At 37.9% G+C, this 22,752-nt stretch overlaps 3 protein-coding genes across 5 annotated transcripts; all 3 read right to left on the bottom strand.

Annotated features, from left to right (window-relative positions):
- Positions 1–369: 369 nt before the first annotated feature.
- Positions 370–3,598, bottom strand: LOC105040724 (NADPH HC-toxin reductase 1). The gene is made up of 5 exons (XM_010917380.4): positions 3,417–3,598; positions 3,134–3,303; positions 1,268–1,480; positions 780–1,162; positions 370–683 (listed from the first exon to the last, which is right to left on the bottom strand). The coding sequence occupies exons 1-5, from the start codon at positions 3,529–3,531 to the stop codon at positions 539–541; spliced, it is 1,026 nt and encodes a 341-aa protein (XP_010915682.1). The 5' UTR covers positions 3,532–3,598; the 3' UTR covers positions 370–538.
- Positions 3,599–5,354: 1,756 nt separating this feature from the next.
- Positions 5,355–8,741, bottom strand: LOC105040723 (NADPH HC-toxin reductase 1). Its single transcript, XM_010917379.4, has 5 exons — positions 8,549–8,741; positions 8,284–8,453; positions 6,195–6,404; positions 5,718–6,100; positions 5,355–5,627 (listed from the first exon to the last, which is right to left on the bottom strand). The coding sequence occupies exons 1-5, from the start codon at positions 8,661–8,663 to the stop codon at positions 5,483–5,485; spliced, it is 1,023 nt and encodes a 340-aa protein (XP_010915681.1). The 5' UTR covers positions 8,664–8,741; the 3' UTR covers positions 5,355–5,482.
- A 1,909-nt stretch (positions 8,742–10,650) lies between these two features.
- On the bottom strand, positions 10,651–21,172 carry LOC105040722 (NADPH HC-toxin reductase 1). 3 transcript variants are annotated; one of them, XM_073254533.1, is made up of 5 exons: positions 21,038–21,172; positions 20,781–20,945; positions 11,484–11,729; positions 11,016–11,398; positions 10,651–10,927 (listed from the first exon to the last, which is right to left on the bottom strand). In XM_073254533.1, the coding sequence occupies exons 1-5, from the start codon at positions 21,155–21,157 to the stop codon at positions 10,783–10,785; spliced, it is 1,059 nt and encodes a 352-aa protein (XP_073110634.1). In that variant the 5' UTR covers positions 21,158–21,172; the 3' UTR covers positions 10,651–10,782. The 3 variants fall into 3 exon arrangements, with proteins under 3 accessions (XP_073110634.1, XP_073110635.1, XP_073110636.1); XM_073254534.1 differs by having other exon boundaries at positions 11,043–11,398; XM_073254535.1 differs by having other exon boundaries at positions 11,484–11,693.
- Positions 21,173–22,752: the final 1,580 nt, after the last annotated feature.

Below are 22,752 nucleotides of genomic sequence, written 5' to 3'. Positions count from 1 at the left end.
ATTTTCATTCCACCCCGAAATCGAAATGGGACTCCTCTCAACTAAACGGTTGGAATAGGAGTCACTGATTCCGATTCCAAATCCCCACTCTCTCTAACCAAACATCTCCTTTGTGTAGATTTATTTCCTTCCGATCAGATAGCTTCAGGTTATTGAACATCCATAAGGCCCATGTTTGGAGCTGCACCTACTGATATCTTTGAACATTAGGTTTACAACCACTTGAACTTGCTAAATCGTGCAACCCACTTGAGGCCATGGATGCTGCAAATCGATTGGGAGATGGGAATGGATTTAGACTACGGAGACCCCGTGAAACTACCAGCAGGCAATTAAATCATTAAGAAAACTTAAGCCCACAAGCAATCATGCCATCATATTTGTGCTATCATAGATATTTAAGATCAGAATTGTGTAGACCAATATAGTACTACTCTGAACAATTCTGTCCCCTTTAATTGTCCACATTTTGTGAAGTTATGGTAGATAGATGATCACCACCATATCCTAGACTAGTTCTTTTCTTTCTTGGCAGGGACTAAGCTAGCTCTTCAAGCTGTCCCAATCTCCTTGCAGATTCAACACTCTCGTACAGCATCTGCTTAGAATCATACCGGTACTCGAACCCCAAATCAGCCAGCTTTGTAGATCTACACCCAACACCATGCCCATCTCCCTCCACCCTGAAATGAGACAACAAAATTAACCACAATGACACCCATATATATAGAAACGTTCTTACCAGGGAGAGACTAGGACGGTGCAAAAACACCACTTACTTTTGGATCACTCTAAGCTCAGGGTAACTTTTCGTGTAGTAGTCTACAAGCTCTTGCATCGTCGGGTATGCGCTTGCCACGAGGAACCTACCGGCCATTGAAGGCTTCTCCATGCAGAAAGTATGGGCTTCGCAAACGTCTTCAATGTGCACCAAGGGTACCGAGCCAACCAATGCCTGTAGGAACTTTAGCTGTCTATAACTCATCTTCTCGCCGGTTAGTGGCGATATCATACATCGTGCGCTCAATGACATGGAGGGAAGAAGCGTATCTCCTCCAACTAGGGCGCAAGCTAGGCTCACCACCTCAAATTCCTTCTTCCCTTCTTTACAGTTGTAGCTCAGTGCTTCTTTCTCTGACTCTGTCTTCGAACATACGTAAGCCTGAAGACAATACATATTTGACATAATGAACACCCTAAATTTGGTCAATGTGTTGAGATTGGCAGCACAATGATGAGCAATAAAATTGCTGGAGAAAGGCTAGACCTTCTCAAAATCTTCACAGAAAGCAAATGGGAGATGGAGTGGCGTCCAGCAGGATTCATCAATGAAATCTTTAAAACCGGTTCCGTCGTCCTTCAAAGGCGATGCAGCTGTGACAGAACCCGTGTAGATGACTCGCTTCACAGTCCCAGATCGTTCACATGATTGCAGGATGCTCCGGACTGCAGCTACTGCAGCTTCTGTTGTATCTTTGTACTGTTTCAGTTTCATGAAAGTTTGAAAGTTGGATAATTCACTGATCGTGGAATAGTAAAAGCAAATGGACTATTGTTGCTGTTCTTTTAGGTCGGTGAATTTGGTCACCTCAAGTGCTGCAGGTGATTTGGGTGGACAAACATAAATCATGCCTGCAGATTGGACTGGGGCCAAATCCATGCCAAAATTTGGATCCGAATGTAAAGGCTATGAACCCCAAAAGGAGACTTCTTGTAGAAACAGAGTTAGCAGAGATTAGACCCATATCCAAATCAGAGAAAAGGCTCGACCCATCTGTTTTCAGGTTTAAGCTGGGTATAAGTTTTTGATCGATGGTTATTCAGGTGGAAAAAAGGCACAACTGAATTCCGATATGAGACGAGCCAATTAAATTCTAGTGCCTCTCTTAAGTCAGGGAGACATGGTCCCATAAGGATCCAACATTCCAAAATTTTTAGGCTCGGGCTATCAACATGTGTCCTTTGATCTGGTCTACGGTTGTGTCCTGAATGGTTTTGACAAAGCAGCAGAAGCCCAGAGAGATGAAATTAAAAAGGAGTAATGAGGTGGCGTTACATTCAGTCACCCAATCCATGTTGTCTTGAGGTGATCGGTGCCATTAGCAATGGTTTGAGTGATGATTGACAATCAGGTGATCAAATCACAACATGCGAACTAGCATAAATGGGACGACTAAGTGAACAAACATATTTTGTTATATCAAAAAAGACCATATTTGCTAGGGGCCAACTAGTCCTTTTCATATTAAATTTCTTTTCGAGAGAGTGGTAGAAATTGGATGATGGCAGGATGCAATGGTATCCAATACTCGATAACTTTGTTAACTGATCATACGGTTGACAATTATCTTCATGAGGTAAATTTTAGATTAAAATTTTAGAAAGTGTAGCTCGAGTTTTCACTTAGCTTTTTATTTTAAGTAATCCCCTCTTATATCATTTTGTTTTGATTCATGGTTTTACTAAAATTTTAGTATGAAAAAAATTATCGTATACATTATTTAGACTAGAGCACGGGTATATTGCCGTTTGCCCCAACGGAACAGATGAGGAGGTGAAGACGACCCACCACCACCTGATGTGGGATCCATATGGATGGACGGTGGGTGAATAGATAAGGTATCATGCAGCCACCCAAAAGAGGATCTCGGAAACATCCGGCTAGCAATTCCATGGCTCCCGGAAATGAAGTAAATATGAGCAAAAATATTAGTACTCAGTCAAAAAGCCCGGGTTTATTGATTCTGCAAGTAAAAAAAAAAAAAATTGAAATATCTTGTATTTAGATTAGCACTGATCACAGAATTAATAAAAATTTTTTTATCTTGTTGGATGAAATATATTGAACCGATCCAATTTTATTGATATCTGTTTTGATAAGATATGCTGTCTTTAGAGGTACAGAGTGTTGTTTAAGGATCTTTTGTTTTCTATACTATAATCTTCAATTTTCAAGATAGTGAAAAAATGCCTGTGAATTTTTTCTTTGATTTAGAGAATTTTTCATATAAATTCTGATTATTTTCTTCGATTTCTTTTTTATTTGACGCCTTGCTGCAACAAACTGTTCTGTTGTTTTCATTGAAAAAAGATGGAAACCAAGAAGAGACTGTATAATTAAATGTCAACCCACCTGAGTGTTGTTGGTATTGTGTTGCAAGGGAGTGGCAAGGAGGAAGACGAACTCACACCCTTGGATCGCTGCCTCGAACGTGAGGGGATCGTAAAGTTCAGCCTCAAAGAGTTGCAGCCTGGTGTCCGCTCCAGGGAGGCTCTTCAAGAGCTGCGTCTTCGACTTATCTTCTGCAAATGAAAATTAAGAACTCAGATCCACTAACGAAATCTCTCTTTTTTTCTTTTAGAGGAAAAGAAATTTCTAAGAACAAGCAACGTGGAAGTGAGAGTGGGAGAAAGACCCAAGTTCCTTAGAGTAGCATGAACGACATGGCCTTTCTTTAGGAGCTTCTGGACAAGCCAAGACCCGAGAAAGCCTGAAGCTCCTGTGACACAAACCTTGCTTCTCTTCCCCATTTGGATCCCACCTCTCTCTCTCTCTCTCTCTGTCTGTCTACCTTTCGCCCTTTCCCTGATTTATTTTTAAACCTAGTGTTTCCGCGTGGCTGGGACGGCTTCAGAGAAAACAAGGAAAATATTTGGAGATCCACATGGTTTGTCACGTATTGGTGCGGCCAAGATACTACGGGCGACCGCATCAAAAAGCAAAAAAAAAAAAAAAAGGCGACCGCATCAAAAAGCAAAAAAAAAAAAAAAAAAAAAAAAGGAGACTCCGGGCGACTGCTATGTCCGACGCAAACAAGTCAAAAATGGAACAGCCTGGAGTCAATTGAATATGGTCATGACTCATGCCAGTTTTGTAAAAGTCATACAATCTGCACTTCATGGTTGATCATATCCCATGTGGTTTCTGACATCCTTCATTACCTTTGCAATCTTTATTCATTTTAATTTCTCAATTGGTTGGGCACTTTGGAATTATTCGGAATAGCAGAACAAGTAGACAGTTCTTTATCCTCTTGGCGCTTCTATCTAGTTGATTCCAAGGCTCTAGCTTACGCTAGCAGTCCATTTTCCATAGCTTCGGCTGAATTATTAATGCACTTACACTTTGAAGTTTCCAAGACAAAAAGCCCAAACAAGCTGGCCTAACTCGGCATTGGCTGGTCCCAAAGATAGGACAAATTATTAGATAGACCAGATCCAATGATCAGCCCAAATTTCGGAGTATATATATAATGGATGATATGTTGAATTTCTATCTCTATTTTGATCTTGAATAGTTTAAATAAAAAATATAATATGATAAGTGTCTATTGAACTGATCCATTAGCTGGTCAATCCAATAATTGCACCAAAGATTGATTCCACAACTGCAACGTGGGCCTGGCTTGACTGAGTCAATCTCGATAGGTGTAACCTTTCGTCATCAGCCATCTGGACCGCACAGACATGCAAGCACATGTGCGAGCATGGAGAGAGAGTGAACACAAACAGTAGGGTGCGTGGATTTATGTTTTTTTATTATTATTTAATCATAAGGGGTCGGGTCAGGTAATATTAATTTTGCTTAAACCTGAGACCGGCAAAATTGTGGATCGTCGTCCGGCCGTCCAGTCTCCACGCCTCTTGTGCAATTTCTAATAAGCGGGCAACTTTTCACTTCCATCTCAATTTCTCACAGCTAGGCACCATTTTCACCACAAATTGAAAACAAATAAAAGGAAGAAAGAAAGAACCAGGAAAAGTTTTCTGTTTTTATTTTCGAAAGAACCAAGAAGAAATTATACCGGACCGTGTCATGAAATCCTTCCTCCACAAATACTGCCACCAATTCTATAGCTTACGCTGGTCTTTTCAATAATCGGTCACTTTTATGCAATCAAAAGCTCCTGCCAGCTTTTGGGATGATTTGGAATAAAGTCGAATGACCGCCCTTCTTCTCTGCAGGATAATTAAGTTTCCATAGTTGGTGCCGGGCTGCTGCACCATGTGATCTTTCTTTGTACATCTTTATGATGTAATTTCTCTTTACTTTAATAAAAGACAGGGAGCTCATCTTACCTCCCTTTAAATCAAAAAAGAAAAAAAAAATCTTCAAAGGATTTGAAACCAGAGATTTATCAACTTACAGATTCCAGCAAGAGTAGGAGCATGGGAAGCAGAAGTTTGGTGCAAACATTGTCTTCCACATCAATTTCCACGCATGTAGGATTTCTTTTTTTTTTTTTTTTTTGGATGTAAAGGGAGGAAAAAATCTATCCTAATTTATTAACAAAAAAAAAAGTACAAAAACAAAGTGCAAATAAGATAAAGAGGAAAAAAAAAAAAACCCAACATCCCAACAAGCCTTTAGTTATTTATTTATTTTAAGCGGATACATCTTTATTCCATTTCACATTTCCTGCAGTGCAGGATCACCAGATTCTAAAATTCATAAACGTCTGCACTTAATGATCATCATGAGCTAGACCACCACGGTAAGTTCCCCTAACCTCTTGGCACATTCAACACTGTCATCCAGTATCTGCTTCACACCAAATCCATACTTAAAGCCCATATCAACCAGCTTTCTCGCCTTGCTCTGGATACTTAGCTCTTCTCCCTCAGCCCTGAAATCAGAAACCAAAACCATATTATCATACGCATGGGAAAAGCTTCTCAATGACTAGAAAGCAATTGGCAGTGCAATCTTCACATACTCTTTAATCACATCAAGTTCAGGGTACTTGGCGGCATAGTAGTCCACAATCACTTGCATCGATGGGTATGCACATGCCAAGAGGAACCTGCCGGTCATCGAAGGCTTCTCCATGCAGAAAGCAAGGGCTTCACAAACATCTTCTATATGCACCAAAGGCACTGAGCCCAGCAACGCCTGCAGGAACTTCAGCTGTATATGTTTCACCTTGTCTCCCGTAAGTGGGGACACAATGACTCGTACACTCAATGGTACATAGGGAAGAATTGTATCTCCTCCAACCAGGCCACAAGTCAGGCTTACCACTTCTAATTCTCCCTTCCCTTTTTTGTAGTTGTAGCTTAACACTTCTTTCTCCGAGAGCGTCTTCAGACATATGTAAGACTAAATACATGGACACCATGAAAGCCACAAAATTAGGCCAACATAAATTTAGCATCAGAATGGCAAGTTATAGAATTGCATGTAAAAGCCAGACCTTCACATGATCTTCGCAGTGAGCGAATGAGAGATTAAGAGGCGTCCAACAAGCTTCGTCGATGAAATCTTCATAACCGGTGCCGTCTTCCTTCAACGGAGATGCAGCCGTGACGGAACCAGTGTAGATGACTCGCTTCACCGTCCCGGATAGTTTACAGAGCCGCAAGATGTTCTGGACCGCAGCTAACGCAGCTTTGGGAGTATCGTGCTTCAATTTCACAAATATTATCAGATTTAGATTATGCTTCGACTGTGAATGTCACAATTAGATTGTTGTTTCCGTTGGAAAAAGAATCGTGAAGGTTATATTGAAAACCATTGCTCATCAGTAATAGAATTTTATTCCTACTTTTATTCTACTTAGTTACCCTATCTAGAATAAGTATTTTTGTCTCTTAGTAATTATCAAAATTTAGTTCCAAGGATAAGATAAGATTGATACCAACAATAAAAAAAGAAGGTTGCCGTCATGTAACTTGGAATAGTGAAGGCTTCACGGGAACAATTGCCGTGGTGCGATACAGCCGGCCAGCTCGTCTTCTGGAGTAGTGATATACAGTTCTAAGTCTTATTTTTTATATAGTTGAGGTCTTAACGGTCTCTTATGTAACAGAGAAATTCAGTTTGTATCAGTATTCTTTTACTATAAATAATGGTGCCGAGTTGTAGCGATTCTTCTTTTTGAGAAGAATCAAATTCATTATTTTAATCTCTATTTTTTTCTGAATAATATTTTTCAATGTATTTTGTTATTTTTGTTTTATTTAATTGGTATTTGTTCAGGAACTCATATGATCAATCTACTTCAAACAACATACTGTTCTGTATGTTATAAAGCAACTGATTTCGGACCTCATGGCTAATTGTTGTAGGTTTGGCTTCCAGGGTAGCGAAGATGAATTTTAGCTAGTCCAACGGTGGATCTTATGGCAGCACACAGAGTCCGCATATATCCATAGAGATCCAACTAGTCCAAATAAAATTGATTCAAAAGTTCCCCACTCATTTAAATTTGTCTGACTTGACTCATTTTGACCCGTGACAACTCACCAATCACTTGGTTTCAAACCAACCCCCACCCACCCAATATATATATATATATATAACCTCTCTTTTCCTTCGGAAGTTTGGGCCTTGATAAGGGCCACGTCTTATACAATCCGCACATGCAACTTGGATCCGCAATCTCGATTTGGGCCTGATCCGTAAAGAGTCGGTTGTACGTAGTCCACATCAAGCCTGTTAAAGATTTTAGATCAGGTATCTGTCTAACATTTTTAGACCCAACCGAAGCGGGCCCAATTAATTCATATTAGTGTTATTTGTATACTTTTCAATTTCTAAATTTTACCATACGATACTTTATTCTCTAACCAAATGGAGTAAAAAGAATAAAAATAACATGTCAAAACATGAGCATTTGTATTCGGCTTTGAACTAAATGTATTTTTTCAACTTCTTGTCGACCTTTGTTGTATGATTTACAATGAAATGATTATTGATCATGATTTATTTAAAAAATAATAAATATTTTATTGATAAATTTTGAAACATATAAATACGTTTAGTTTAATTAACTGTTTAAAAATATATAATTTGACACAGATAGAATTCTATATTTAGCATATATGAACCCAATTTTATTATCCAAATCCAGATCCAATCCAAAAAATTTAGCATATATGAACCCAATTTTATTATAGAAATCCAGATACAATCCAGAAATATAAAACAAATTCTGAACCAAAATCCAAAAAAAATCCTTGATTTACTAACATCCCGACTTGTCCAGTATCAATCCCATAGTTCCCGTATCTGTTTCCTCTTTCTTTTTCTTTGTCCTTTTTTTTTTAGGAAAAACAAAGTTGGGAAATAAAGTTCTCGCAATACAGAGATCCTAGCCAGCACGGAAATATGGACTCCCGGAGATTCACCTGATATGAACGATTGGTGATTGATGGGTATAGAATAGCAAGCGGAGGGATCGGCGGACTGACACGGGATCCACTTAAATGGGCAGTGATATAACGTCTAAAAGAAACAAAGCAATGATATTTTCCCACATAAGAGAGGAAAAGTTCGGTAACCTGAGAGTAGTTGGCGTTGAGCGGCGCAGGCGCGGCTAGGAGGAAGACAAACTCACACCCTTGGATGGCCGCCTCGAACGAGTGGGGTTCGAAGAGATCGGCTTCGAAGAGAAGAAGCTGGGCGTCCGCCCCCGGGAGGCTCTTCAAAAGCCTCGTCTTGGATTCATCTCCTGCCATATCCCCAAGGCCAGATTAATTAAGAAACTTATTATGAGTTCTAGATGAAGACAGTATGTAGAAGGGGAGAATGAACGAGAGAGATCGCCTGAGTTCCTCAAGGTAGCATGAACGGCATGGCCTTTCTCGAGGAGTTTCTTGACAAGCCAGGATCCAAGATAGCCGGAAGCTCCTATAACGCAAACTTCGCTGGTCCTCCCCATCAAGATGGAACCCCTCTAGCTGTCCAAGTCTGCCTTCTTTTTTTTCCTCTTTCTTTCTTTCTGATGGCAACTTTCCTTTTTTCTTGCCAAAACTGGGATGCGGTACATCAAGTCACACGTGGCCTCAGTTTTTTTTTTTTTTTTCTATCTTCTTTCGTGACGTCGACCACCCGATCGTATACCTTGCTTCGAGATCAGTATGAAGGATCTAACCGAGCAGAGCGGATCCGACGCCTTTCCTTTCCTCCAATTATTATTATTATTATTATTTAATGCCTGATCTCTCTGTGGAGAGAGGAGGGTCCTCCAGACGGCGCTCCTCCATCCTCGCGCGAGCGCATCCATCCTCGCGGCCTCCTCCACCCGCACTGGAATGGTGGCGTATGGGGCGGTTATGATCTTGCGTTTAAGCTCCAGAAGTGTGTTGGCCTGTATGCTTCCAGCCAAGGCAGTCATCCAGTCCATAGATGTGATAAAGGGTCCACTTGATCATTCCAACGATATCTGAAGAAGGCATTTTTGTTTTTTTTGGGTAAGAGAATATAACTTCATTAAATCGCTGTGAAAGCTGTACAATCACAAAAAAGCAAGAAGGCCTGGAATACAAAGGCCAAAAAACTGGCCGAGTTACCTAGTACAACATAATTACAACAAGAAAGAAAACTATAACCGTATAATAAGAAGATCCAAGTGAAGATGCCCGATTGACCAAAAACTGTAAAGGTGAAGGGAGAATTACAGTAGTGCCTTACTGCACAAGCCCTTAAACCAACATTATCTGGAGAAAGACTTGACGTGGGAGGCCTTCAAAGCTAGTCTCCATTCTTTTTTTTTAAAAAAAATAGATTGTCATAATAAAACTAGTTAAAATGGTTGTCATGTGGCTGCGTGTAATAACTAATTAAGATGGTTCCTATAATCCGACTTGGCATGAGGGAATTGATATATTAATTAATAGCAGGTCAGTGCAATTCACACGGGCAGGCCATTAATAAGATACCATGTCAAGCCTCACATCACATTGGGAACGGAGTGGGTACCGCTTTGGGTTGTTCAACATTTCGCTGATGAGAACAATAATTTATCTCATAATGTTGTCCTCGCATGGTTAGTAAACGAGATCCTTTGTTTGTTCCAAAAAAAAGAGGACACGTCCATTGAAATTGATGCGCGCTGATTTGTTCTCCACACTGATCACTCCATCTAAACACCAAAAAAAAAACTAATTCAATAGAATAGTATATCCTTCTACAGTGTAAAGATATCTATTCAAAACCTATCCCTTCGAACAAATTTAGCCTAGATAGATCGGGACAGTATAAGACTGAATTAAATGACCTATTCAGTTATTCTTATAGGATTGAGCTGACATTATATAGGATTTATGGATTGATCTGTCCATTTAAATATAACTCTGTATCAGTCAAAATTTACCAAGGCCAAAGATGCTGCAACTCACTTGGGAGTTGGGAATGGAGACTAGTAAGACCACCTGAAACAACTAGCAGTCATCTCCTCAATATTACGCTGGTCTTTTCAATGATCGGACACTTCTATGCAATCAAAAGCTACTGCCGGCTTTTGGGATGATTTGGAATAAAGTCCCTCCCTTCTTCTCTGCAGGATGATTAATTTTCCATATTTGGTGCCGGGCTGCTGCTGTTGCTTTGGAAGTTCAGAATTTTCCTTTCATAATTCCTCCATCTCCCGAACTGTGTGATCTTTCTTCGTACATCTTTATGATGTAATTTCTCTTTAATTTAATAAAAGACAGGTGGCTCATCTTACCTCCCTCTAAACCAATAAGGGAAGAAGGAAAAGAATCTTCAAGGGATTTGCAATCGGAGATTTGTCAACTTACAGATACCGGCAAGCGGAGCATGGGCGCGCAGCAGAAGTTTGGTGCAAACATTGTTTTCCATATCAGTCTCCACGCATGCAGAATTTTATAATTTTGGGGGGGGGAAAAAAAAACAAAAAAAAGCAATGGTGCAGAACAAGCCTTTATTTATTTATTTATTTTAAGTGGATATATCTTTGTTTCATTTAACATTTACTGCAGTGCATGATTACCAAATTCTAAAATTCATAAACATCTGCAATTAATAATCATCATGAGCTAGACTTCCACGTTAAGTTCGCCTAGCCTCTTGGCACATTCAACACTGTCATCTAATATCTGCTCCACACCAAACCCATACTTGAAGCCCATATCAACCAGCTTTCTTGTCTTGCTCTGTATGCTCTGCCCTTCTCCCTCAACCCTGAAATCAGAAACCAAAACCATATTGTCATACCCATGGGAAAAGCTTCTCAATGACTAGAAAGCAAGGCAGTGCGATCTTCACTTACTCTTTAATCACATCAAGATCAGGGTACCTGGCGGCAAGGTAGTCCACAATCTCCTGCATCGATGGGTTTGCACGTGCCAAGAGGAACCTGCCGGTCATCGAAGGCATCTCCATGCAGAAAGCATGGGCTTCACAAACATCTTCTATGTGCACCAAAGGCACTGAGCCCAGCAACGCCTGCAGGAACTTCAGCTGTCTATGATTCACTTTGTCTCCGGTAAGTGGGGACACAATGGCTCGTACACTCAATGGTACAAAGGGAAGAATTGTATCTCCTCCAACCAGGCCACAAGTTAGGCTTACCACTTGTAATTCTCCCTTCCCTTCTTTGTAGTTGTAGCTTAACACTTCTTTCTCGGAGAGCGTCTTCGCGCATGTGTAAAACTAAATAAATGGACACCATGAAAGCCACAAAATTAGGCCAACATAAAATTAGCATCGGAGTGGCAGGTGCTAGTAAATGCCAGACCTTCTCAAGATCTTCACAGTGGGCAAATGAGAGATCGAGGGGTGTCCAACAAGTTTCGTCGATGAAATCTTCATAACCGGTGCCATCTTCCTTCAATGGTGATGCAGCCGTGACAGAACCGGTGTAGATGACTCGCTTCACTGTCCCGGATAGTTCACAGAATCGCAAGATATTCTGAACCGCAGCTACCGCAGCATTGACAATATCTTGCTTCAATTTCACCAATACTGTCAGATTTAGATTATGCTTCGATCATAAATGCCACAATTAGATTGTTGTTTTTATCTGGAAAAGGATTGCGAAGGTAATTATATTGAGAATCATTGCTCATTAATAATAGAATTTTATTTCTAATTTTATTCTATTTTATTAGTTATCCTAGAATACGTATTTTTGTCTTTTAGTGATTGATTATCAAAGTTTAGTTACAAGGATCAGATTGGTATCACGATTTAAATGGGAAAGAGAGGCTGCTGCCGTGAGATTTGGAAAAGTGAAGGCTTCTTCGGATCACGTGTCCTGGTGCGATGTGGCCCACCAGCTCATCCTTTGGAGCACGGCTCCAGATTTTTTTTTTTTTTATATGGCTGAGGAGAGTCCTGGTGCGATGTGGCCCACCAGCAAACCCTTTGGAGCACGGCTCCAGATTTTTTTTTTTAAATGGTGAGGAGTGTCCTGGTGCGATGCGGCCCACCAGCTCATCCTTTGGAGCACGGCTCCAGATTTTTTTTTTTTTATATGGCTGAGGATTTCAATATGAAAAATTTTTTACGTACGGTATAAAAAAATTTAACGTAAAATATACTCTTTCATTTTGTTGAATCACATAATCATCACTTTTCAATATATATTTAATATCTTTAATTTTATTTTTTTATTTGAAATTTTGAATGATAAAAATATCTTTCATAAAAATTATGACACTTTTTTTTTCGAAAAATTATGATATCCCTTCATAAAATTATGATATTCTTTCATAAAGATTATGACACCTCTTTATAAAAATTATGATATCCTGTAAAAAAATTATGGCATCCCATGCAGAAAGTCATAATTTCAATGTACGATACCATAATATCAGCACAGGATGTCATAATTTTTTTGGAAAGGAAGGGATGTTATAATTTTTACGAGGAGTGTTATAATTTTTAAAAATAAATATTATAATTTTTAAAAATAATATTTTCATCATTCAAAATGTCAAACGAAAAAATAGAATTACAGACATTAAATACGTATTGGAAAGTGATGACTACATGATCTAATAGAACGAAACGATGTGCTCGACGTTAGATTTTCTACACCGCAGATGGTGCATAAAAAATTTTTACTTTAATATAGTCGCTCATGTACCCGAGGAATTCATTTTGTATAACCATTCTGGTTCTAAATAATGGTAGCAAGTTACAGCAATGCATCTTTGAGTGTGAGGCTTTTTTTCAAGAGAAGTCTTAATTTATTATTTCATTCTTTTATTTTTCTTTTGAACAAATTATTTTTTTTCATAATTTTTTTTCTTCTACTATTCTTGCTTGATTTAGCTAGTATTTGTTCTGGATTCTTGACTAGTGCATTCGAGTACAGCAAGATTGGAGCGCAGTCAAATATTTTGTGGGTCCGATTTGATTTATTCAAAGTATAATATTTGGAAGGGTGATTTAATTATTGATGGTTTTGAAAGTGATTATTGATTCTAGAGCTTTCAATAATTTATTGTGCATGTGAGTAGACATATAAATTCTATTTTGATTCAATATTTAGATTGTGATATTTGACTGCATCAATATTAGCATGGCCGCTTTTGCTACTATCATTTGTTTCTATAAGTTGAATAATATTTATTATCTAATTTGAAAATCTATTAATATTTGATTGGATAAGATTTACGAAATATTTTAAAAGAGTCAAAGATAATACCAATAAATACTCTTCATAATAAGGTCGATACTTTAAGATTGATGAGGTTAAGAAAAAAATCTAGAACATGGGGAGCTTAATCAGATAGATACTGTATCAAGCTTAGGAAAGATTATTAGCAAAGAACTAGTTGATTTTAAAATTGTTGAGGAAGAGTTAAAAGATGCCATAGCAATCTTAAAAATTATGTGGAGGAGTCTTTCGTTGAAGCTGTTTAACATATGGATGTTTTGTTTTTTTGGAGATTTAGTCAGCTAAAAGGTTGAAAAGTTAAATAATTTTGAAGTAGTTTCAGATATCGAATAGTAAGAAGATATGCTAAATGAAAATAAATTATATTGTGCCTAGTATATAACACAAATTTTGATGCGCCAATTAATTTTAAAGCTACTAAGAGTTTGAAAAATTAGAAAACTCTATGTATGAAAAGTTGATTTCACATATAGGAGCCAACTGTATACAAATATATCAAGCTGCTCAACTAGAAGCATGTGGATATGACTAAAGTTTTATTTTTGATTTTATTTATTTGAATATAATAATTAATGCTCACAATGACTATAAGTGGCAACTTAATATTTATTGTAATATTGTGATAAGTTGAATGTTTTATGGAATCTCAATATTATGATAATGAAGTCAACTCTAACAAAGTTAAAAGATATCACCGACTCCAAGATATGTATCGAAGAATATAAGCTAATGAATGAATTATTGTTCAAAGTCAATAAAAAAGTTCCGCTATTTAATCATTAGAACATCAAGTTGTTATATGCAACTATTACTGTTGCAATAATAACAAAGATTAAGATAATTGTAGCATTCACGCTATCTGTAAATCCAACATTGATGGCATGGACTTCATAATGAGGAATAGTATTGAGAAACATTGCTCATTAATATTATAATTTTATTTCTAATTTTATTCTATTTAATTATCCTATCTAAACAAGGTGTTTTTGTCCTTTTGGTGATCATCAAAATTTAGCTCCACATTGAAGTCCTTTAGCTATTCCTGGTTTATTTTTTTTTTATTTTTTTTGGTAAAAGACAAAATTGATATCAACATTTAAATGAGAAAGGAAGGTTAACCTACAAAAAATAAAAGGATTAGGAACATTCTGTTAGTAGTGTTATTAAATCGTACCTAATAAAAATAAATAGAGTCGTTTGTTACCGTTTCTATTGAATAATTTTTAGGCACATTTTTTTCGTTCCAATAAACACTTATAGGAATATTATCATAAAACCACTCTTAGATATAAATGGAAACAGATTAGAAATATTTCTATATACCAATTTAGGAACATTTGAATAAAAATGTTTCCATATATCTTGTTCAATTTTTTTGCTCCTAAAATTCTTTCAAAATTTATGAATTTATTTTTTTCTCTATGTATCAATTCATGTCTAAATAGACTATCATGATGTGGCATGCTCCTTTTATCTATGTCATCTACTTTTTTTCGAAAGAATTTTCTGGAATCAAGATATTATTGTTGTCAAATCAATATGCATTGCTTAAATTTTACTGATAGCAACTATTATCCATAATTAGGTTTTCATCGTAAAAAAGCTATGTACAAAGAATATTATAATAGAGTTGATATTTGTTGAACCTAGATATATATATATATACTAACAAATTAAAAAAATATTATAATAGAAAACTGACGCTTGTTGAACCTATATGTATGTATATATATATATACTAAAAAGTAAAAGAGGAAATCAAACTTATATAGATAGAAAAAAAAGGGTACATTCTGATACTGATGAGCCGTATGTTGTCCACTTTATTTTTCTTGCCATCTTTAAAGATCGCAATTGACACGAGTGCAAATCAGGGGTAGGTGGCAGTATTCGCATAAGTGCAAATCAAATAGCTAGACGCCCTCTTTAATAAATTCTCTCCCAATGCCTCCTATTTCTATTAAAGCAATATCTTTATCCCCTGATCCCATGCAACAGAAAATGGAAAAAAAAAATCTGATCTCCCATGATCGCACACCATAATCGCACCCCTGTTTTTCAAAAAAATAAAAATCCTTTCTAGCACCGCATGATTGCACGCCTCCTCACGTGGCCCGGGGAAAAAAAGAAAAATTTCTTCCCTCCTCTCTCTCGCGCCTCCTCGTGTGCCCCTCCTCCTCTTGCGCGCCGCTCCTTGCATTCCCCTTCTCCCACGAAAAAAAATATTTCTTTCTTTTTCTCTCGTGCATCTTCCCTTGTACCCACCTTTCTCTCTCGTGTGCCTACTCACATTCTCTCTTCTACCATTGAAAAAAATTTAAAAATCCTATCACACGTCTTCCTATGTCTGTGGATATCAAAAATCTTTACTTTGCCTTCTCTATCCGGTAGATTCCTAATCTTTTTACCTTCTATCTTGTCTATGTGCTTTTATATTTTTTTGATGGATTGGTGGGCTATAGTTTTTTATTTTTTTTATGGCTTTTCAAATTCTCTTGTTCTTCTTTGATTAATATTTTATTTTGGATGAGTTGGAACAGATTATTGTAGTCTTCCTTCGAAAAAAGCTAGCATGATGATTTTAATTATCACTAATCTTGTAGTCGGCCATCTCATCGTTTGGAGCAGTGATATACGGTTCTAAGTTTTATTTTTTGTGTTGTTAAGGGCTTCAACGTAGTCTCTTATGTAATAGAAGAATTTATTTGGTATTAGGAAACTTATCCTATAAATAATGGCAGTGAGTTAAAGCAAGGCACCTTTTATCCAAAGAGATACCTATGGGCATCATGGTTTTGTCCTTCAAAAAGTATCTCATATGGGAAAGATGGTCCATTCCTATATAAATCAGATTTTTTCTTGACTCAAAATCAATATAGGACTAATAATACCCTTTGTTATGGGATCTTACCACCTCAGTCAATGTTCTTAGGACTTATACTTAGAAGCTCTTGAATTAATAAGAATACCTATACGAGCCTTGACTACCGACCTCATGAGGAGGCCAAGCTCATCATAAGGCCGATGTCATCAGATGGTCGATCTCATCAGGAGGTCAAGATCATCAGAATGCTGATCTCTAGCACACGACAATATCAAGTGACATCGATCTCTAGCCGATCTGACTCTTCAGTATTATCCGTTAAGTTGGCTTAGTCCAGAACTACTAGTAAGCAGAATACTCACCTCTGTTATCTTTCGATCTCCTTTAGTCGTATCAGAACTTATGTCGGTTTCTGATCGATCTGATTACTGATACTCAAGGCATGACACCCAGTTCAGGTATTTACTTATATCAATTATTCCACATTAGTCTTTTACAGATGTGCCATCAGAAATATGGACTGTTATCTAACAGCTGTCATCCAACTCAACCATAACTGCCTTCTAGTTATATTCCAGCTCATTTACCATGTGGACAGCCACTCTACGATCTCTGTACAGCTGACAATTCTGTTATAACAACCCAATAGCTTAACAGATCTTTATCGATCTAATGACATGACAAATCTCTAATGGTCTAACAGATCTCTAACGATCTAATAGTCTTTTCTTAAGGCTTAAGCAAGTTCTCTCTATAAAAAGAGAACAAGGTGCTTTTCGGAAGATAAGTCCAAACTAAGTCTGAACAGAGATAAAACTCTGCTAAATTTCTTCAAGAAAATCAGAGTTCTCTCCACTTTTCTCTACTTAAACTCTTACTTCTTGTTTACTACTTTATTTTCACTACCTGTTCTCAAAGCTCCAGTTGACTTAAGCATTGAAGGATCCTAAATCGGAGGACACCCCATAGTTTTGAGATTTTTTTTACAAGTTTTACCATCGGTTCACATCGAAGCAACTCTCAGCTCTTTAATCTGGTTCAGCACTAACCTCACCTTCGAAGCCTTACAGCAACACTGTCCATAACAACATCGGACATAGGTATTTCTTAAACTTCTATTACATTCAATTTGTTAAGATTAGTTTATTCTCAATTAATCAATCTAATTCTTAAAGTCATATCATTCTTAATATTTTGAAATTTACTTATTATATTAAGCTACATCGACTTCATGATTGATCCAATCGAGGTTAGATAATGTTCATATTGTAAGAGGACAGTATTTTTAGTCCTACATCGGTTGTGAGTTAAAAGAGAGTACGGCTAATATGGATTGAAATTTTTTCTCTTCCCATAAAGAATAAAATCATGAAGCTTCAAATGACTAAAATTCACTAAAGTCTAAGACCCACTGAAGCCCAAAGATGATCATGAGTCAAAACGGACAATTCTAAATGTATATGAAAACAGAGTTAACCCAATCATCTGACCCATCTAACCCCTTGACCGCAACAGTTCATTATACATATGATTATCTAAGTCCTATATAGGACAGCTAAATCCAGATCAGGTTATATGAGGTTGGACAGACTAATTTACATATATATGTGAGTATGCATATATTAAAAAGAAATCCTCAACAAGATCTGAGGCCGTCTCAGTAAGATCCATGATGGAAGAAACTGATATTGACAAGATCCCAGGTACCATCTATGAGATTCGAAACCATCCCTGATAGGATCTGAAGTGGAGAAAGCCGATCTTTTATAAAGATATCTCGGGCACATGGCAATATTATAGATAATCATTTGAAAATTATATTGATCAAAGTCTATTTCTTGGTCAGATCAGTTAAATACCATTTTGGTTCAACTCAGCTCAACTAAACACCGATCTGAGCTAACTTGAATTGACTCTTGATGAGGCATTATAATCAGTTCAGCTATCTACCAATCTTTCATAGGGACATCGATCCAAAATCGATGTGATCCCAAAATATAGATAGTTATCTGACAGTTGTCTTCCAGCTTGCTACAGCCATGATCACCTAAAAACCCTCAATAGGATTCGAAGTAGAAGTCATTGGCAAATACATATTAGCAATCTATACTGAAAACTTATTCGAAAGGATGTAGCAATTTCACCTGAATAACTAAGTAGACAGATTGATCATTCTCATTAAAAATCCGACCTCATCAGGAGGCTGAAATCATCAGAAAGCCGACTTTATCAGGAGGCAGAAATTATCAGAAAGATCGATCTCATAAAAAAGCCAACCTTAACAGAAGGGCTCATACGAAGGTCGAGCTCATTAAATGACTGACTTCATTAGAGATTCAATCTCATCAGAAAGCCAAGCTCATCCGAAAGTCGATCTCCGAATTGAGCTCAAACGCTGAAAGTGCCAAAAAAAAAAGTCGATCTTTGAATCGAGCTTAAGTCTCGAAAAAAAAAAGAAGAAAAATCGATATCCAGATCGAACTTAAACGTCTAAAGCGCAAAAAAGAAAAATCGATCTCTAAATTGAGCTTAAGCCTCAAAGGGTCAAGAAGAAAAATCGATCTTTAGATCGAGCTTAAGTCTCAAAAAGTCAAGAAGAAAGGTCGATCTCCGAATCGAGCCCAAGCCCCAAAGGGTCAAGAAAAAAAGTCGATCTCTGGATCGAGCTCAAGCCCTAAAGAGTCAAGAAAAAAAGATGATCTCCAGATCGAGCTTAAGCCCCAAAGGGCCAAGAAGAAAATATCGATCTCTGGATTGAGATAAATCCCAATAGGACCAAAAATCTGATTTTCAGATCGATTTAAAGTCCCAGTGGGCCAAACCCTTTGAGGACCAAAATATCGATCTTTGGATCGAGATAAGTCCTAATAGGATCAAAAATTCAATTTTTGGATCGATTTAAAGGCTTAGTAGACCAAATCTCCTTGAAGACCAAAATATCGATCTCCAGATAGAGATAAGTCCCAATAAGATCAAAAATCCGATCTCCCGATCGATTTAAAGTTACAATACATCAAGTCCCCTTAAGGATCAAAATATCAATTTCTGGATCGAGATAAGTCTCAATAAGATCAAAAATCTGATCTTCAAATCGATTTAAAGCCCCAGTGGGCCAAATGTCCTTGAGAACCAAAATATCGATATCCAGATCAAGTGAGGCACTAAAGATAGAAATCCTATCAAATATGCAGGAGATCCAACCTGCTTACTTCGAGCTCAAGTAGAAGGATATAATAGTTTATTTGAAAAATTAAATAGTATAGATTCGCCACCTCAGACAAGCTGAGGATTCTTTTTTCATAAACTACTTTTGTCCAAAGCGATTTCTTTGGACTCAGAAGTGGGAGGCAAGTATTGTGGAGTCTTACCACTTCAATCAATGTCCTCAAAACTTATGCTCATGAGCTTTCGAGTTGACAAAAAATATCGATGCGAGCCTTGACTACCGACCTCATCAGAAGGTCAAGATCATCAGAATGCTGACCTTTGACATATAACAATATCAGATGACATCGGCCTTTAGCCAACCTGACTCTTCAGTATTATCTGTTAAATTGGTTTAGTCCAGAACTACTAGTAAGCAAAACGCTCACTTCGGTTATCTTTTGATCTCCCTCAGCTGTATCAGAACTTACGTCGGTTTCTTGCCAACTTGATTACTGATACTCAAGGTATAATGCTCAGTTCAGATATTTACTTATATTAATTATTCCACATAGGTCTTCTATCGATGTGCCATCAGAAGTATGGATTGTTATCTACCAACTATCATCTAGTTCAGCCGTAACTGCCTAGCTTCCAGTTGTATTCCAACATATTTGCCACGTGGGCAGCCGCCTCATGATCTCTGCATAGCTGACCATTCTATTACAATAATCCAACAATCTAATAGATCTCTAACGGCCTAACAGCCTAATACATCTCTAACGATCTAACAGCCTTTCTTTAAGGCCTAAGTAAGCTCCCTTTATAAAAGAGAAACAAGATGCTCTTCGGAAGATAAGTCTAAACTAAATCCAAACTAAGTCTGAGCAGAGACAAAACTTCGCTAAATTTCTTCAAAAAAATCAAAATTCTCTCCACTTTTCTCTGCTCAAACTCTCACTTCTTGCTTTCTACTTCTCTATTTTCATTACCTGTTCTCAAGGTCTCAACTGATTTAAGTATTGGAGGATCCTAAATCGGAGGGCACCATTCAATTTTGAATTTTTTTTTGTAGATTTTACCAGCGTTTTATATCGAAGTAACTCTCAGCTCTCCGGTCTAGTTCAGCACAAACCTCATCTTCGAAGCCTTGCAGCAACTCCCTTCCTTTTATACCACAACAAAATGTATCTTTTCAACTTTTTATCAATTTTTATTGTATGATTTACAATCAGGTCATTTTAAAATTTTTAAAAATAATTAAATATTTTATTGATAAATTTTCAAAGCATAAATACTTTCTGTTTGATTAACTGTTCAAATATATAGTTTTTTTTTTTAGTAAACAGTTCAAAATATATAGTTTGATACCCGATAGAATTCTATGCGTCGCATATCTGAACCCAATCCGACATAAAAGAGAGGAAAAGGTCACCAACCTGAGAGTAGTTGGCGTTGATTGACATAGGCGTCGCAAGGAGGAAGACAAACTCGCACCCTTGGATGGCCGCCTCGAACGAGTGGGGCTCGAAGAGATCGGATTCGAAGAGAAGAAGACGCGTGTCCGCCCCTGGGAGGCTCTTCAAGGGCCTCGTCTTGGATTCGTCTCCTGCCACATATCAAAAGGCCAAATTAATTAAGAAATTTATTATGAGTTCTAGATGAAGAGAACAGAAGAGGAGAATGGATGAGAAAGATCGCCTAAGTTCCTCAAGGTAGCATGAACGACATGGCCTTTCTCGAGGAGCTTCCTGATAAGCCAGGAAGCAAGATAGCCGGAAGCTCCAGTAACGCAAACTTTGCTGCTCTTCATCATCAAGATGGAAAACCCTCGCTATGTCTTCCTCCCTGTTTTTTTTTGCTTTCTGGCAGCAACTTTCCCTTTTGTCCCGCAAAAACTGAGATGCGGTAGGAACAAGCCACACTCGGCTCCAAGTTTTCTCTTTTATTTTTATTTTTTGGCGGGTATATTGGCCCAAAGCTTTCGCGCTGTCCATTTTCTTCGTTGTTTTATGTGCGCAATCAAATTTAGAGATAAGTGAGATAGCTGATAAAATAAAAAATCAAAAAAGAGAGAGAGAGAGAGAGAGACAAATTTACGATCTTCTCTCTTGAAGAAATACTAAGGAAGCATGTTGCCAACCAAAATCAAATTATTTTTTTTATTTAGATATCAATTTTAAATTTTATTTTTTTTTATATAATTTTTTTCATGATATACAATTCTACACCAACATATACTTTCAACTTTCTTAACAAGGTGGCGTACGTTTTTTTTTTCAAACTCATTTATAATTTTTTTTAAAATAATAATTATATTTTTGAAAAAAATTAAATTAAAATTATATCTCGAAGCTAGATATATTATTATTTATTTTTGATTTGAATCTATTTCGAATGTCTTATCTTGACTTCACATTCATCTTAAAATTTAAATGAAACAAATAAAATTCAATTCATTTAGACCAGAATGGATTGAGTATCTGGTGAATCAACTATAATTGGTATCACTAGACTTTAGCCAGCTAATGCCGAAGAGATGAGTTAACAAGATAGCAATAGGATGTCATTCCTCGAACGTAGAAGTACTGCAATGTAACTCAAATATAAAAAGCCTAGTTAAAATGGTTGCCATGTGACACAATGTGTTGCGGCCAATCGCCTCGTCGTTTGATCACCGGAGAACGAGCGCCTGCAAAAAGAGAAGTCCACACTGACCGGAGACGGCTCCGACGGGGACCCTCCGACGGTCAAGTCAGAGAGGTGACTGGGCAACAGTGAAATGAAGACAGAGAGCTCAATCGAGAGAGAGAGAGGGGGGGAGCAAGCCTGTGGTTTCGAAGTCGAAATGGAGGTCCCCTGTACAGTTGCCTTCCCCGATTTATATAGTGGAGCATGGTATGGCGCCGTCATTAATGGCGCGGACAATTGAGGAATTGTCAACTCACTGTAGACTGTCAGAGTCGCCGTAAAAGTGTCATATCGTCGTGGGGCTGTCAAATCACTAGGGTTGACAATGCCCTAGGCGGGATAATGCCTCTAGGTGGCAGTGTCGCATGTTGCTGTCAGGACTGACAAGCTCTGGCGGCTGTACAGCGATCGGAGGAGTCGACCGACCCTAGGTCGGTGGCCAGCTGTGTGGCGTCGGGTGGAGATTCGGGCCCCTTTGTTGGTCAGCGAGTCTTACGTGAGTCGGCCATCAGACTCCCTGGTTCAGTCGGTCGGGAAAACAGGAAAAGTATGCCCGACCGACACATCCTCAGTCGGTTATGGGCCGTTAATTGACCGGTGATGGCGCCCGTCGATCGATCGGTCGGCTGAACGGCGATCGGTCGGTCGGTCGGTCCCTCCGGCTGTCGGTCGATCGGTCGGTCCCTCCGGCCGTCGGTCGGTCCCTCCGGTCGTCGGTCG

This window comes from Elaeis guineensis, chromosome 3, assembly GCF_000442705.2.
Source record: "Elaeis guineensis isolate ETL-2024a chromosome 3, EG11, whole genome shotgun sequence".
Classification (NCBI taxonomy): Eukaryota; Viridiplantae; Streptophyta; class Magnoliopsida; order Arecales; family Arecaceae; genus Elaeis; species Elaeis guineensis.
Note: the sequence above shows the minus strand (reverse complement) of the source record. Positions and strands in the feature narration are given on the sequence as shown.